Source organism: Ruditapes philippinarum, unplaced genomic scaffold, assembly GCF_026571515.1.
Source record: "Ruditapes philippinarum isolate M1 unplaced genomic scaffold, ASM2657151v2 ctg1393_1_1_1_1, whole genome shotgun sequence".
Lineage (NCBI taxonomy): Eukaryota > Metazoa > Mollusca > Bivalvia > Venerida > Veneridae > Ruditapes > Ruditapes philippinarum.
Window position 1 is genome coordinate 198,896 of NW_026864718.1, and position 16,267 is coordinate 215,162.

At 31.4% G+C, this 16,267-nt stretch overlaps 1 protein-coding gene across 1 annotated transcript in view; it reads left to right on the forward strand.

The window, feature by feature from the left end:
- LOC132726631 (uncharacterized) overlaps positions 1-16,267 on the forward strand; it is a 134,826-nt gene that overhangs the window by 67,056 nt on the left and 51,503 nt on the right. The window contains exons 66-84 of the mRNA XM_060711976.1: positions 49-258; positions 641-683; positions 1,161-1,321; positions 1,773-1,946; positions 3,441-3,650; positions 4,178-4,220; positions 4,561-4,721; positions 5,064-5,240; positions 5,612-5,870; positions 6,157-6,320; positions 6,643-6,798; positions 8,145-8,397; positions 8,732-8,877; positions 9,154-9,321; positions 9,847-10,099; positions 14,461-14,621; positions 15,138-15,296; positions 15,577-15,835; positions 15,998-16,161. Of these exons, the coding sequence (XP_060567959.1) occupies positions 49-258; positions 641-683; positions 1,161-1,321; positions 1,773-1,946; positions 3,441-3,650; positions 4,178-4,220; positions 4,561-4,721; positions 5,064-5,240; positions 5,612-5,870; positions 6,157-6,320; positions 6,643-6,798; positions 8,145-8,397; positions 8,732-8,877; positions 9,154-9,321; positions 9,847-10,099; positions 14,461-14,621; positions 15,138-15,296; positions 15,577-15,835; positions 15,998-16,161 (3,321 nt within the window). The remainder of the gene's footprint in view (positions 1-48; positions 259-640; positions 684-1,160; positions 1,322-1,772; positions 1,947-3,440; positions 3,651-4,177; positions 4,221-4,560; positions 4,722-5,063; positions 5,241-5,611; positions 5,871-6,156; positions 6,321-6,642; positions 6,799-8,144; positions 8,398-8,731; positions 8,878-9,153; positions 9,322-9,846; positions 10,100-14,460; positions 14,622-15,137; positions 15,297-15,576; positions 15,836-15,997; positions 16,162-16,267) is intronic.

Here is a 16,267-nt window from a genome sequence, read left to right on the forward strand (position 1 = left end):
CATATGAACTTCTAAAAAATATTTAAAAAATGTTCCATTTTGTTTCAGATTGCTCTCTAGATGTCAAGTTAGAAGACCTTCCAAGAGAATTGAAATGTTATATACCAAACTATTGTACTGCCATAGAATGCTGTATGACTGTGGGTGTTCTACATAAGAACTTTAAACTGGCTCTTGATCTAGATGCCTGTAATAACAGGCTATTGGCCAGTATAGAGAATCTTAAAATGAATATATCCCTTGGTGATTATGAATGGGGTATGTATTGAAAAAAGAGATATTAGTTTCAATTTGAAACATATATTACTCACCAAAAAACCTAAGATATCAATCCATTGATAAATACAGAAAGTAATGACTTATAAACATTTGTTTTGGAAAATAAGTTGAAGCAAAAATCAGGTATCATATTTAATAAATTTCAATCATTAAAAATTCAATCTTTTTTTACAAAAGGAAATTTATTCTTTGACATGGAAAGGATGGTAAAATTATAACTTGATATAGACTTTGATGATTTCATTCATTCCTTATTAATCTACACCAGTGACCAGTCTGACAAAAAGTTTCTGACTTCTGATGGAGAACATAATTTTCTACTATCAGTCTCAGATAATTTATATTTATATTTTCAATACAGGAACTCAACAAACTATAACTTTGAAAGGACTTCTAAAAATCAGGCAAGTATATAGTTGTATAATATATCTCACTACAATTACTGTTTATGTCTTACAAACTTAATATAATATTGTGATATTATTTCTTTATTCAATTTTATAATAGTTCAGACTTTAATTATTTGGGTTTTTTCTCGGTTAACACTGATTTTAACATATTTTTGGTCAATATCTAGGTGGTTGATCCACCAATTATGTTTCCCGGGATAACTAACCAGTAAATACCAATTTCTCTACAAGTCACCGACTACTAACCCACATGATTCTGTATTAATTGGTGACCTGAATAGACTCCATGTTCAAAACCAGTTGTCATAGTGAAACTTTTGCCTCGCCCAATGATCAAACCAGGAACTCCTGGATTACTAATCAGATACTCTCCCTATTATGCCAAGATTTAGGCTTAATATAACCAATCTTTAGCAATGGTGTCACTTTTGTACAGGTTGAACCCACCACTTTTTCATACGCTATTTTCAGATATCTTGTAAGGAATTTTGAAGACACAAGGCAGTATGGGATAGACTTCAGTATTAGTGTTTGTCACAGTTCAGAAACTTGTGTTTTTGAGATGGATCTGTTCAAAAATGTAACATTCACTAAACCATTGTGCAAATTGGATTCAGATTTCTTAATACCCAGTAAGTCTTATATTCAGTAGGATAGAATTACTAAATTGTAATTAAAAGTTTTACATTAAACTTATTGAAGATAAACTGAATGATGTTCCCTTTATATATTTTGATAGAATTTCTCACACTCCATTCTTATGAAATTTTCTTTGTTAAGATATTCTGATATCCGTAATTTAGATTATATCCTTGTTTAAACTTGATAACATGTGAATAATTGATAACTTGTGGTTTTATGTAAGCGATGATTATTACATAGTGATTATGCATTTAGGAATGAGTAAACTTCTTTGCAAAGAATGAAGAAAGCCAGTATCTTTTCTCTAATTTTTCTGAATTTAACACAAAATTTATCATTTTTAATTCATCAAACTTTAAATCAGGTATTTTTGGGGGGTAGCCATTTGTTGTATGATATCTTGATGACTTAATTTATGACATGTCTTTTTTTTTGTTACAGACTTTTCATTTGAAACATGGCTTCAAGCTCAGGACATTGATGATGTTAATGATATACCAGTAGATATTCTTAATAAACTGATGAGAGAAACTGGCCTCCAGGGGTTTTTGAAAGCAGAGTCCTGTAATCGTTTAGTAGAGCCATATTATCCAGCAATAGATGGTTGGAACTCTGGTAAGTTAATTTGATGGCTTGTTTGGCAATTTCTTAGGAATTAAGATTGATCTTCATGGTTTCTTATTACAGTTTATGTACCTACATTATGACTATAATTGTTTAAATTGCATCTTATTTAACAGATATGTTAGATTTATGATTTATACACTTACTTGATCATATGATTGCAAATGGTTGTTGGTAATGTTGGTGTGTCTGAACATGCCTAAAATACTGACAAGGAAAACATCTTGGCAGTTTTAAATCACAAGTAAAAACTTGAGTGTTTGTTGCCTTATGACTTGATCAGTTTTGTTGTGTCCTAAAGCAGCATGACTACAGTTCATGCTTATTTTCATGAAAATTTAAAAAAAAGAATGTATTTAAAACTACAATTATATATGTTGTGAAGTGGACTGTCACTTATAATCCATGTTAATCACCAAAAAGAGATCAAAATACAGTTGACTCTCGGTAACTCGAAATCCAAGGGACTGGGCATTTTTCTTCGAGAGAAACGGAATTCGAGTAACGTGGAACTGCCGCCATTACGTTGACATTCGTACATGTATATACATGTGCCTGAATAAATGTGTAAATAAGTAGGTTTGTTATTGTTGTTAGTGGCGATGCTGCAATATTTAACCGTTGAAATGACGGTAAATCACTTACAACTACAAATTATAAATGAACAAAAATATATCATTTAAAATTTAATACATGTATATTAATGGTGAAACATAAACACACAATTATATTTGATTCGATTGATCATCGGACGAAAACGAAAGTAGTAACTATCGTGAACCGGAAGTACAAATTAATGTATGTAAAATGACGGAACATTAATTATACAAATGTCATTTACGTTGATAACACACATCAATGCCTAGGCTGTTATTTGACTAACACCCGTCAGACTTGCACGAGTCAACTTTCTTAAAGAAATATAATTAAATTTTAATTTAGATATCTAACTGTTGCTGAAACGGAGTAAAGCCACTTATACGACGTGTTAATAATACGTGATGACCGGCAATTAAAAATTACTATTAAACATGTAAATTACAAGTGACAACATCTCACCTTGATATCGCCGACCTTTGATCAGTCGGCTGTTTTCACACTTCGACTAATTGAGATGAAAATATGCTGGGATTTAATTGACGGGACCAAATTTTCTTTTCGACTAAACAGGAGTCTCGGTAAGTCAAAATTTGACCTAAGCGGAGTTAAAATACAAAGATAAAGAAGGAAATTTGACGGGACTTTAGAAATTCTTCGACTAACGCGGAATTTTGAGTAAAGCGATTTTACTTATTGAGAGTCAACTGTATGCAAAAATATCCCTTACTGCATTAGTCACGCAGTAGAAATAGGGTTTTGAAAAGTGTGATACTGCAAAATCAGTCAGTTACATTTATAGAAATTATTTTGTGTAATATTAAGTAGTTTACTTGTAAATCACAGCCATGCCCTTTGTAGGTTATTATCTTATTAAATCCTTTTCAGAGTGTGCTTCAGATATAGATGTGCCCACATTATCTTCACCAATATCCTGTGCTATACCAGACATTTGCACCGGATTTCAGTGCTGTGTGGACATTGCTATATTAAAACGCTCTTTTGAAGTAAAAGTTGAGCTGGATGTTTGTCAATATCAGATTGAAATCGGACTGGAGAAAATGTATATAAGTGTACCATTAAATGAGTTTAAATATGGTAGGTATTGAAGGTGCCTTTTATGTTTAACATGAAGTTAATGACACATAGCAAAACTTAAAACAGAAATAAACAGAAAAAAGAAAATTATGAAGATTTAATTTATAGATCTGTCCTCATGTTGATGCTATTACTATTACAGTTCTCTTATCCCAATCTCATTTGTCATTTAAAACAAGCAGTATATAAACATACTTGATACTTGTTATATCTTTTACCATTGAAGCTGTTGATAAAAAGATGGGGTCATTTGATTGTTAGTATGGTAAAATTGTGTTTCTGAATTTGATAAAATCTTATAAATAGCAGTAATTATGAAAGGCTATAGAAGGAAAGATATGACAAGACTATGGCGAGTTTTATAACTGATCAGTTTCTTATAAGAAGAAATCAATTTGATAATTAGTTACAATACATGTATTTGTTAGACTTGAGTTTATATTTAAAATTTTTGTGATAATTATTTAATGTTCTTTGATTTTCTAACAATATTCACATAATAAATATTTTTCTGTGTAAAATTACAGGAACAGAATACAAGGTGTACCTGTTTGGAATTTTACGTTTACAGTAAGATTTTATCATGAAAATTTTTCTTAATATCACATGCTTTGTTAATATGAAAAAGATGAAATCAAAGGTGGTACTACTCAGGTGCTAGTTTGTGCCTGAAATAATGCATGGAAGTGCACCTAAGAAAAAACTGGAAAGTCTGAAAGTCGCCATATTACCTTGACACTGCACCAAAACTGTAGACTGTCACTCTGGCATGAAATAATACACAAAGGGGCCCTTGATATCTTCTTCAACTTGGTACTTTAGTAGTATAAATAGCCTTTAAATAACTATAAATAAAACAATTATAAAAATTCTGTCATGAGAATTAGTCCTACATACTTTCTTTCTGCAGGTTTACGATAAATGAAATGGAAGATTCAGCATTTCGAATGACAGCTATTATAAGTGTATGTTTAGAGCAGTCAGAAGCTTGTCTATTTAGTGCAACAGTCCTCGATGAAACAGTTTTACCCAGTACCCAGTGTGACCATGGTACAGGTTTTCAAATACCAGGTAAGTGTAAAATTCAAAATGGCAAAATGTAGTTTAATTCAAGCAGTTTTGCATGATGGTATTATAAAATAAGTCATAGTAGTCTGTAACTAGAAAAACTAGCAGTTGTAATGACAAGTTTATGTCATTGGAGTAGTGTCAAGTCAGTCTATACTTATGTAAATTCTAACCAGACTATTATGTTTGGCTGCATGATTTTAACATTTTGAACATGACCTATTACTTTAATGTCAACCAAGAACAAGAAGCATGACATTAATTCATTAAATGAAATTAAAATTGTAACAGTTTTTGGTATTATAAATTCAATACATCATTTAACATTGATATTTTTAATTTCAGGGTTTTCATTTGACAACTGGCTGGTTCAGAATAGCTTGGATTCAGCAGTTCCACTGGCAGATACTTCTTTAACAGAACTCCTAACAACATATGGTCTGGTAGACCTCTTGTTGTTAGAGCAGTGCAGTCATGATGACAATATTTACCAACCATCAGAAAATCAGTTGAAAACTAGTGGTAATAAGTTTAAATTGATATTTTACTAACTTTTCAATCTTTTGTAATCCTTATTTAAATAAAAGAGGATATGGTCCTTTACTTGTATGTTTAAATGTCTGCATTGCCCTGGGTGCTTTGCCTTTTAGACATTTAACATTTAAAGCGAAAGTACCAGTGTAATTCATTGTTATTTCCAAATAATTGAAGTCATCAACAATTTCCAACCGTTCATCATTATAAGCGAAATGTTCATTTCTTTTTACTGGCCCTCGTTTCCTAAAAACAACAACTTTGGTTTAAAGAATTCAGTCTCGAATGTAAATCTTCTACAGACTTGCCACTATGTTTGCCACAAATTGTTCATATGCCTTGAAATATTTTAATTCCAGGTTGTCCTAACTTACTATCAAGCATTTCTCCAACTATTCCTAGCTGGGCTAACTGTGTATTGCTAGATTCTTGTCTAGGAATAAAATGTTGTTCTGAAACTCCAAGTTTGGATAGGTCATTCGAGTTCTACTTTGACATTGACATCTGCAGATATATGATAACATTCAAGATAGAAAACTACATATCATCTTTCTTACTTACTGAAAATGAACTTAGTGAATGGAAAACAGTAGAGTTACAAGGAGTTCTACAAATAAAGTAAGAAGTACAAATTAATAATTTGATTTAAGTAATAAACTTGAGAAATATGTAAAGAACCACATAGATCTATTTGATTTCTTACAGGATGGATTTGTATAGCTTCAAATACATACAGAAAATTTAGTGTCCTTATTTATTTTAAGGGAGTTTATCAAAATCCTATAACTGGGAAGACAAAAAGCCAGAAAGAGCTTGGTCAGATTGCAGGTGCCTCATTGTATATAGTTTTTATTGTAAATTTTTGTTGTCAAATTTATCATTTATATATTACTCATGTATATAGGTACAGAATATTTGACATTGTTGGAGAGGCAGAGGTAGTGATGGACTTGCAGATAAAGATATGTCTATCTGATACAGTAAAGTGTGAGACAGATTTCATAGTGATGGACAAACAGAGAATACAGAGGCCCCTCTGCCAGGGACATCTTGGGTTTAATGATCCTGGTAAGGGTGTAAGAAAATGTAACACTATACTAAATGGCCTTTAATCACCATAGAAAATATTCTAGTCTTGGCAAAATGTAAACCTGTAATTATTATGAAGAGACATCATTTTGATTTTATTCCATGTGAATACACAGATTTTAAAATTTTCAACTTTATTATTTCAGTATTGCACTTTAATGCAGATTTCTTAAGTCAACATGACTTTTTACTGTCTAATTCTTTTTGTGAGAACTATTTCCTACTGTGGTAAAATTTTTTACAGATGTTGTAATGGTGTGGTAGATCAAATTTATTGACATGTTTCTAATTATTTTTCAAGACTTTAGTTTCTCCACTTGGCTATCTGACAATGGCCTAAACAGTGATGCAACAAGCCTATCACAGAGTCAAGCACATAGCTATTTTGAAAGTCAAGGTGTTGTGAAATACTTACAGACAGACTCCTGCCAGGTGCAGTCAACCTTCCTGACAAATGGTTTGTAATATACATGTGCATTCCAGTTGTAAATAACGGTTTTAGTCAAATGATTAACTAGATAAATGAAAAAAATAATTATGGTTAATATGTATATTATAGATTCTCTGGGACTGACTTTTCTAAATCTTAAAATTATTATATGATTATTTAAGCTTTGCATGTGTTTGGATAGATACCTTTATTGTTAAATATAATTATGATAAAAAGAAGTAAATTGTGTGGATACTGTAAAAAAAATAAGTAGAAAATAAATACATGTATTGTTCTTACCCTCCTTTAATACTGATAATCAAACTATTTATTTACTTAATGTTTTTAGTAATCAATATATTTTTGTATTTTCTGATCGCAAGATCAGTAAATACAAAGCTAACATCCACGGTCTAACACAAAATTTCCTTACAGACCTAACAACGCAAAGTAGTTCTCACTCAAAACTGCTTAAAAACCAGCAATTTAAAAGAAAGAATAATTTTCAATGTAGGCATTTAACGAATTACAGTGCATTAAAAGTTTAGATTAGTCAATAGAAATATGAGGTTACAATCACAAATTTCGCGGATGAATATCTTTTTTTACCCAATGAAAAATGTTCGGCGATTTCCCTAAAGCTTAATCAATGAAAATGCTATTTTTAGCTATGTCGATTACCGAATACTCCAGAGCGTAGTACACAAATAAATCTGACTGTCGAGAAGTGGAATATATCCATGCCGGACTGTTTCTGCGAGAAGATTTTCGCTAAATTATTTTCATCAGTGTTAAACAACAGGTTTATTGTGAACAAAATACCTCGAAATTGATAAGGATTACAAGCACGAAATGGAAATTCTCAATTTAGAATTACAATTTATTTGTTTTTATTCAAGCTACATATGTATTACTTCACCGTGGTGCAGAGGTAGTGCGCTCGTTTAGGGTGTGAGAGGCATAATGTTCAAATCCTAGTCGAGGCAACTTTTTTTTTGAAGTGTCTTTTTTAAGGAAGTAGCCACGATATGCAAGGATAAAGTGTGGCTGTCATAAAAAATGAAAAATGATTTTTTGATGCAACTCTAGTCATGCAAAATTCCATATGTATCAATCTCAAACTGTTATAGAAAAAAATCTAAACGCAGTCGCTGCGTAAGATGAATTATAGTATATAAAAATAAACTTATACAGGAAAATACATACAGATAGTCAGTATGATTTAGATTGCAAAGATCAGAAAATACCACAGAGCTTGCAGCCCTTTGATTTTATGATGTAAATTTTGTTCCATGGAATTTTACGTTTAAAGAAAGCTTATATTTAAAATAGTTGTACTTAATACTTTTCATTTTTTTTATTATTTCGTTTAGACTGTACTGATGAAGCACCAAATCCTATTTTACCAGAAGGGGTTTCATGTGAAGTTGACTCAGAATGCCGTTCATTAGCAGTCTGTGTAGAGTCTGAAATGTTCACGAGAAATTTTCAAATAAATTTCAACTTTGATGCATGTGAAATGCAACTTACTATCAGCATTGAGAAATTTTCTCGGAAATATTCACTGACCAACTTCATGTTTGAAGAAGAGCACCAATTTGATATGTTTGGTGTACTGAAAATAAGGTAACAACACAAATAAAGTATTCTGAAACTTCTTCTTTTATTCTTATTCAAGATTAAAAAAAACTTCTCAAAAATCACAGTTATTTTCTTTTTATAGAAATTATTGTTTTTAATAATTTTGATTAATATGTTAAACATAAAGAAGCAGTGCATTATTTAATTAAAAATGAACTATTAGCATCAGTAAAGATGTGTTGTTAAACTAAAGAAGTTGGAAATTTTATGCTATATTTTAGCAAATGTATAGCATTTTCAATACTTTTAAGAAAAGGAATTCTATGAAACTGTATGTGAAACATTAGATAAATAAGGATTGTTTTATTTTTATTTGCAGCTTCATCTTGACAAGAATGTTGGGATCTTCCATGTTTGCTCTGAACTTAGACTACAGCCTTTGTTATGATGAATCAACCTGCACAACAAATAAAAATATTCTAGATCATTACATGTTTCTCATGCATGTTTGTAATTACAATACTGGTGAGTTAAGTTCATTTAACTCATGAAAGTTTTTCCAGATTTGTATGGGAGGCAATATGGTCTATTCATTTTGGAAACTGAAATATAAATCAAATCAAATCTTTTTTTCTCTGAAGCGAAATTTTCTTTTGAGTTTGATCAATTTATCTACAGTCATACACAAGATACTTATTTAACCAATATTAGAATGACAAAGTGACTACAAAATTTAATATCTCTTAAAATTTCAGTAATAAGTTTTAACTTTTGTAAAGAAAGAAAACTATAATTTTCCAGGGTTTGACTTGGAACGTTTTGTTGAATCAATGGGTACTGATATTGACAGTACATTGGATACGGAATATATTCCAATGTTTCTCCATCAATCAAAACTCTCAAGCTTCCTCAATGAGGTACAATGTGATCGGTTTGATGACCTGTTCCAAGCTCGCCAGTGGACTAGTGGTAAATATATTACTTTAACAGATACAAGTGCATAATTTCCCTATTATTATATATATATACAGAATATATAAGCATATTAAAGCAATGCATTATTGGTTTAAAAAATATAACTCATCATAGATGTTTCTCATTGCACTTTTTATCTATTGGTACCCACCTTTGACCCGACCCCTCTTTGTTGAGTTTCAGGTCAATTGGGTCAAGGCCACTGAACCTATAAATAGAAATATTTAGCCTATGAAAGTACAGGGTTTAAAGGTTGATCTGGTGTTTAAAGAAATCAACGGCAAACGTTACTTTTGATCTTTAGAAAGACTGTGTGTAATTGTCAATTTACTTAAAATCCATGAATATTGCATACATTATGGAAATTGTGAACAAAACAGTTGTTTTGAATAGTACTTTAAATTTTGTGTCAGGTGTTTAAAAATAAAGAGCAAGCAGTATATAGTATACCATTCTTATCAACTCAAACCTTGTTCTTAATGATGTATAGATCTGTTTTGCAAGAATTTATTATTTCAGAGTGTTCAGTTCTTGAACCTGTTGGAGAACTTCCAAATAGTGTTTCATGTCACATCAATAATGACTGCAATGAATTGAAGTGTTGTATGGATGCATACTTTATCCAAAGAACTATTTCATTTGAATTGAGAATCGACTCTTGCTTCATGACTCTGCATATTGGAATTGAGAACTTTAATCATACCATTCCACTATTGGAAGAGACCTTTGGAATCCAGCAAACAGTTACGCTTGCTGGCATCGCCACAGTGAGGTTTGTATATTTGTTATGTTATGAAAGAGGAAACATAGTATTTGTGTAGACTTTCATAAGTAACATGGACATTTTTAGTGTGATATTACATTTTTACCAGCCTTATACATAGTTTGAAGAGGAGGACCTCAAGTACCCTTTTATTTGTGAATTAATTTATGCACACAATGACAACTCAGAGGCAAAACTACCTTAAAAAATGGCTTCCTCACATAAAATAATTCATTTTACTTGGCAAAATTCCTTGGTCAGGTATGGTAGGTGTATCAAAGTCTGTCATCTTAGCCACTTACATGTAGTATCTGAGCTCCTTCACCTCTTTCCATAATAAAGAATTGATTAAAAACAGAAATGTAAACTGCCGCTGCTATTTTTGCGACGGACGCGCCCTCAGGCGCGTTCAGAGCTAAGTCATCTACACATGGGATTTCGTTGGCTACACTCGCGCAATGTGTCCTAAACCGATTAACATCCCAAGAAATAGTACATGAATTTGATCCTTCAAAACTCCCATACTTTGTCTGGATATCTTAATGTCTTCCATATTTAGCCTTTTCAATTTCAAATTAAGTTATCAAAGTTAAAATATGAACGTATATTATTGATAATAACGTTGTAGTCCCGTAGTATTATTGCGCAATATGCAAATTACTGCTGAAACGATTTACCGCTGTCGAAAAAGTAGGACAGCAAATTATACTACAATAAAGGTGTAACCTCTGAGTTCCAAGACATTATTAGTAGGAAATAAATATTTCTACATTATACAAAACATTATTATTAACAAATCAAAAGTTTTTCGTGACTCTAGGATAACTCACGCATTAATAAAAGAAGAACTATTTTCGTGACTCATACCGCGGGTTTAGCTGAATATTCAGCAGTTATTAATATATTAGATTCAGTACAATAGTTAGTATAAATATCTATTTTTGAAAATGCATGTAAGAAGAGAGTTTTTCAACACTTTACCGCCATGTAGTCTTTCATGGTAAGGAAGTTATAATATCAGTTCTACCTCCGATTCTTGTGGTTTGTTTACATATTTTTCTAGGTTATGATATGAATTAACCTTCGCTATTCTAAAAATAGATTCTGCTTCACCTGTACTGATTTTTGGACAGGCGATTAGGGAGTACACATTATACATGTAATTAATAAACCAGCGGATTACATGCAATACTTTTAGAAATTCTATACAATTGTAAGAAGCAAACAAGTTGAAAATGGAATTTAGTGTGAAATTGAAAAGGACAACTAAACACTGTAGTGCTTAAGTGACATTTAAATTAAAATAAAAACGATGTGCTCTGGCCTCTACATCTTTACCTTGTAAATAAAAAAAATCTAAAAAATACACTATTAATTGCTGATGATTTTAACCAAATTTTTTTTAATGAGACATATGATTATCCAAGAGAAATAAAAATACAAATGACTTATATTTTATTGTCTATATGCCCACTATGATATAACACGAAGCAATTCTAAATAGCATTCTCAAATGTATAATGTAATATGTTTGAAGTTTATTTGCCTGGATTTATTTTAGAAATATTTCGTTGACAGTTCTTTTTATACGCCCGTTTGAAAAACGGGACGTATTATGGGAACGCCCCTGGCGGGCGGGCGGGCGGCGTCCAATTTTGTCCGGAGCATATCTCCTACATGTATGGAGGGATTTTAATGAAACTTCATATAAATGTTCACCACTATGAGGAGCAGTGTCGCGCACATGAACCAGGTCTCTAGGTCAAAGGTCAAGGTCACACTTAGAGCTCATTGAAAAATGCTTGTCCGGAGCAAAACTTCCACATGTATAGAGGGATTTCAATATTACTTGGCACAAATGTTCACCATTGTGAGGCGGAGTGTCGCGTGCAAGATTCAGGTCCTTGCGGCCAAGGTCAAGGTCACACTTAGAGGTCAAAGTTCAGATAAAAAATATGAAGATGTGTATATGGACCATTTAGTCATCATTTATGAGGGATTGTAACACAAATGGTCATTATCAAGACTATGGCTGTGATACATATAATTTAGGTCAATATATATACAAGGTCAAGGTCACTAAAGATGATGAAATATCCAGATTTTGTAAATAGAATTTAATCAAAGGGAGACAACAAAGTTATTACTTTGTTCATAAATGACTTACACAATTACTCCCCTTGATCTACTTTCACTTTCAATTCTAAAAATAGAATTTAATCAAAGGGCATGAAATAATCCTCTTTCTTGGACTTGAGTATGTTCTAAAGAATGTAACATTTATTTACACATGTTTCATTCATTGGTCAAGATTCTTAACTGTGATAACTATGGTGTTCTGTAGACTTGGTATTTGTTCATAAAGATCATACAGTAATTACCTTATCAAATGTAAATACTTTCTCATAGAAATTTAATTATATTTTAATTAAAAATAGAATTTAATCAAAAGGCATGAAATAATCCTCTTTCTTGGACTTGAGTATGTTGTAAAGAATGTAACATTTATTTACACATGTTTCATTCATTGGTCAAGATACTTAACTGTGATAACTATGGTGTTCTGTAGACTTGGTATTTGTTCATAAAGATCATACAGTAATTACCTTATCAAATGTAAATACTTTCTCATAGAAATTTAATTATATTTTAATTTTCAAGTAAATATCAGTTCAGCTCATTCAAAGATTAAGAATTGTAATGAAATGTATTTCCCTAGAATAAAATCTTAAATCAGAATTTTTTAGTTATTAAATTACATGTACTTTTTATACGCCCGTTTAAAAAAAGATAAAAATATGAAGATGTGTATAGGGACGATTTAATCATCATTTATTGAGGGATTGTAACACAAATGGTCATTATAATGACTACGGCTGTGACACATGTACTTTAGGTCAATATATGCAAGATCAAGGTCACTAAAGATGGTGAAATATCCAGATTTTGTCTGGAGCATATCTCCTACATGTATGGAAGAATTTTTATAATACTTTATGGAAATGCTCACCACCATGATATGTATTGCTCCATGCATGATCCAGGTCTCCAGGTCAAAGGTCAAGGTCACACTTAGAGCTCATTGAAAAACGCTTGTCCGGAGCAAAACTTCTACATTCATAGGGGGTTTTCAATATAACTTGGCACAAATGTTTTTCATTGTGAGGCTGAGTGTCGCATGCAAAATTCAGATCCCTGTGACCAAAGTCAAGGTTACACATAGAGGTCAAAGTTCAGATAAAAATTTGAAGATGGTTATAGGGACCATTTAGTCATCATTTATTGATGGATTGTAGCACAAATGGTAACTATCATGACTACAGGTGTAACACATTTAATTTAGGTTAATATTTGCAAGGTCAAGGTCACTGGAGATGATTAAATATCCAGATGTTGTCCGGAGCATATTTTCTACATGCATGGAGGAATTTTAATGTTACTTTTATAGAATTGTTCACCACCATGAGACGTAGTGCCCTGCACATAAATCAAGTCTCTAGGTCAAAGGTGAAGGTCACAGTTAGAGCTCATAGAAAAACACTTGTCTGGAGCAAAACTTCTACATGCATAGAGGGATTTCAATATAATTTGGCACAAATGTTCATCATTGTGAGGCTGAGTGCCGTGCATAGAATTCAGGTCCCTGCGACCAAGGTCAAGGTCACACATTCAGTGCATATCTTCCCTACTGATTTGTTTTAAGGTTCATTTAACAACACAGTGCCAAGAATAAAAACTTGCTTGCTAGATAACACTTATCCATAATGCCCCCATCTCCATCTAAAGCTTTTTCGTAAACGGGCGTATTTTGTGACTATGGCACCCTTGTTTCTATTTACATATCATTTCTTAAAATAAATCGATAAGGACACTGATTTACAAGTTTGACCAGAGTTTTTAGGCATGAATTTCATTCTGTATTTAAGTGCTTGAAAGTAGAAAATCTGAATTATATCAGTTTGGGACACAAAATATATTGCTTTACAAATCTCGAACTTGTATGGAACAAATTTTCTCTGTTATATATTTTGTGTTTTGTTTTTGTTTAAAAGAAGCCTTAATGTCTCTCCGGTTGCATGTCCGTCGCATTCAGTGCTGCAGCACTTTGATTTTTTTATAGTTCTTTATCCACTTTTTCTGTAAATAGTCAATTTACCAGACTGGCATATTTTTTTGTATGTTGCTATCTTGCAAAGTCTTTTATTAATCATACATTACTCTTACATATTTGCATGTACTTCATTAGCAGATGCATAAGATTTGATATAAATATTGGCAGATAATTTGGAATAACTACATTTGTATATGAATTATTTTGAAATGTGTAAAAATAATGAAAATATTTATAGCAATACTATTATTGTTTTCAGAACAACATTTGAGTTCATTTCGAGACGAAATGTATTGGTACTATCACTAGAGTTATCTCTTTGTTTTGATGAAACGAATTGTGCAATAGATGCATTTATCTTTGAGGACACTGAACTTTTATTACCAACATGTGATTTTGATAAACAGTTCTTAGTACCAGGTAATTACCAGTTGTTAAATGGTCCATTTAAATGTTTAAGGATAGTTTAAGGATTGGTTTGTTTCATTCCATATTTCTTTCAAACGAAAAAAATAAACATCCTTTTTATTTAAATTTACCATCAAGAAAAAAACAATAAAAGTTATTCTGACAATCCTAGCTACTTGTGCAGCGCACAATAATACATAACTTTTTATCAGTGAATACATGGTTCAATACTCGATCATTTTACGCTGTGTGAAGAAAAACATAACATACTTATTGCTTTAATTTGTAATAATGAAATTAATTTCTGAAATTGACTGTCAGAGAAAAAGCGTCTGAAAGTAGTCCCTAAAAATAAATATGAATTTTGACTCTTTCATATTTATTTTTCATATTTGTTAAAAATAAATATGAAGTATATTTGACTGATATAGCACCATTATTCCATGTTACATTGATAAAATTAAATAAATAAATACATGTATATTCAATGATGCGGTAAATTTAAGTGATATTTTTCTTTCATTGAAGACTTCAGTCTTATGGAATGGAAAGAAGAGCACCAATTAGAAGCTGATGAAAGACCATCGACATATTTATCAGCCTTGCTATTGGAAGAACTTGGTATTGCAGGACACCTTGTAACAGAGTGTCAAATAGATTCAGTGCCAAATCAAATCCTTAATAATGGTGTGTGACATTACTGATGAATTCAAACTTTTACTTTTAACATATGGGAACTTTAAGAAGTGTATCGGCATTTATTGTGCCATTGATTGATATATATATTTTAGTAACTTAAAGGTATTTTCTAATTCTTATTTTGAATGAATTTTGATGTTTGCGATTTAATATTTTTCTTGAAATTTGCTTGACACCACACTTAAAATGTTCATAACAAATGTAATTTCACAGGTTTTATGTACTTTGCAAGAAACCAAGTTTGAAAATATATTGTTTCAATTTACAGAATGTTTGGACACTGTACCAGCTTGGTTTGACGAGAATGAGGATATCCATTGTTACTTTATTGATACCTGCACTCATATACAGTGTTGCTTAGACACTACATCAACTCTGGGAAGAACGTTTACTATTGAATTAGATATCAGACCTTGTGACTTTGAAATAATAATGGCAATTGAGGAATTTAGCAGAAAAACATCATTGGTAGAGTTTGAATGGGGGAAACCTTATGTTATATCTTTGTTTGGATTGATATCACTGAGGTAGGATTTCTTGTTATCATATTGACGTTTTTTTTATGCCTATGATATTTATTTGTTTATAATTTTATTGAGCAATAAAATCACTGTTTGGGATATATTATTCCTTAAATAACATGTTGTCAAGTTAGTTACTGTAAGGTATTTTTTTTTATTTTATATCAGGTACAACATATATGACATTGATGATGAAGGTGTATATATAGTGGACATGCAACTCCTGTTATGTACGGACACAAATGAACAATGTGTTATTGATAAACATATTTTGAACAACCATCGCCAACCTAAAGGAACATGCGATTGGTCCATAACTGCTCAAATAAATGGTAATACTAGTTTGTTTATAGACTTTTTGTTTTATATGGAAAATAAGCAGTTGGTACATGATTTCAGCATGCCAGAATATGTCCCTTTTTGTAGCTTTAAGAATGA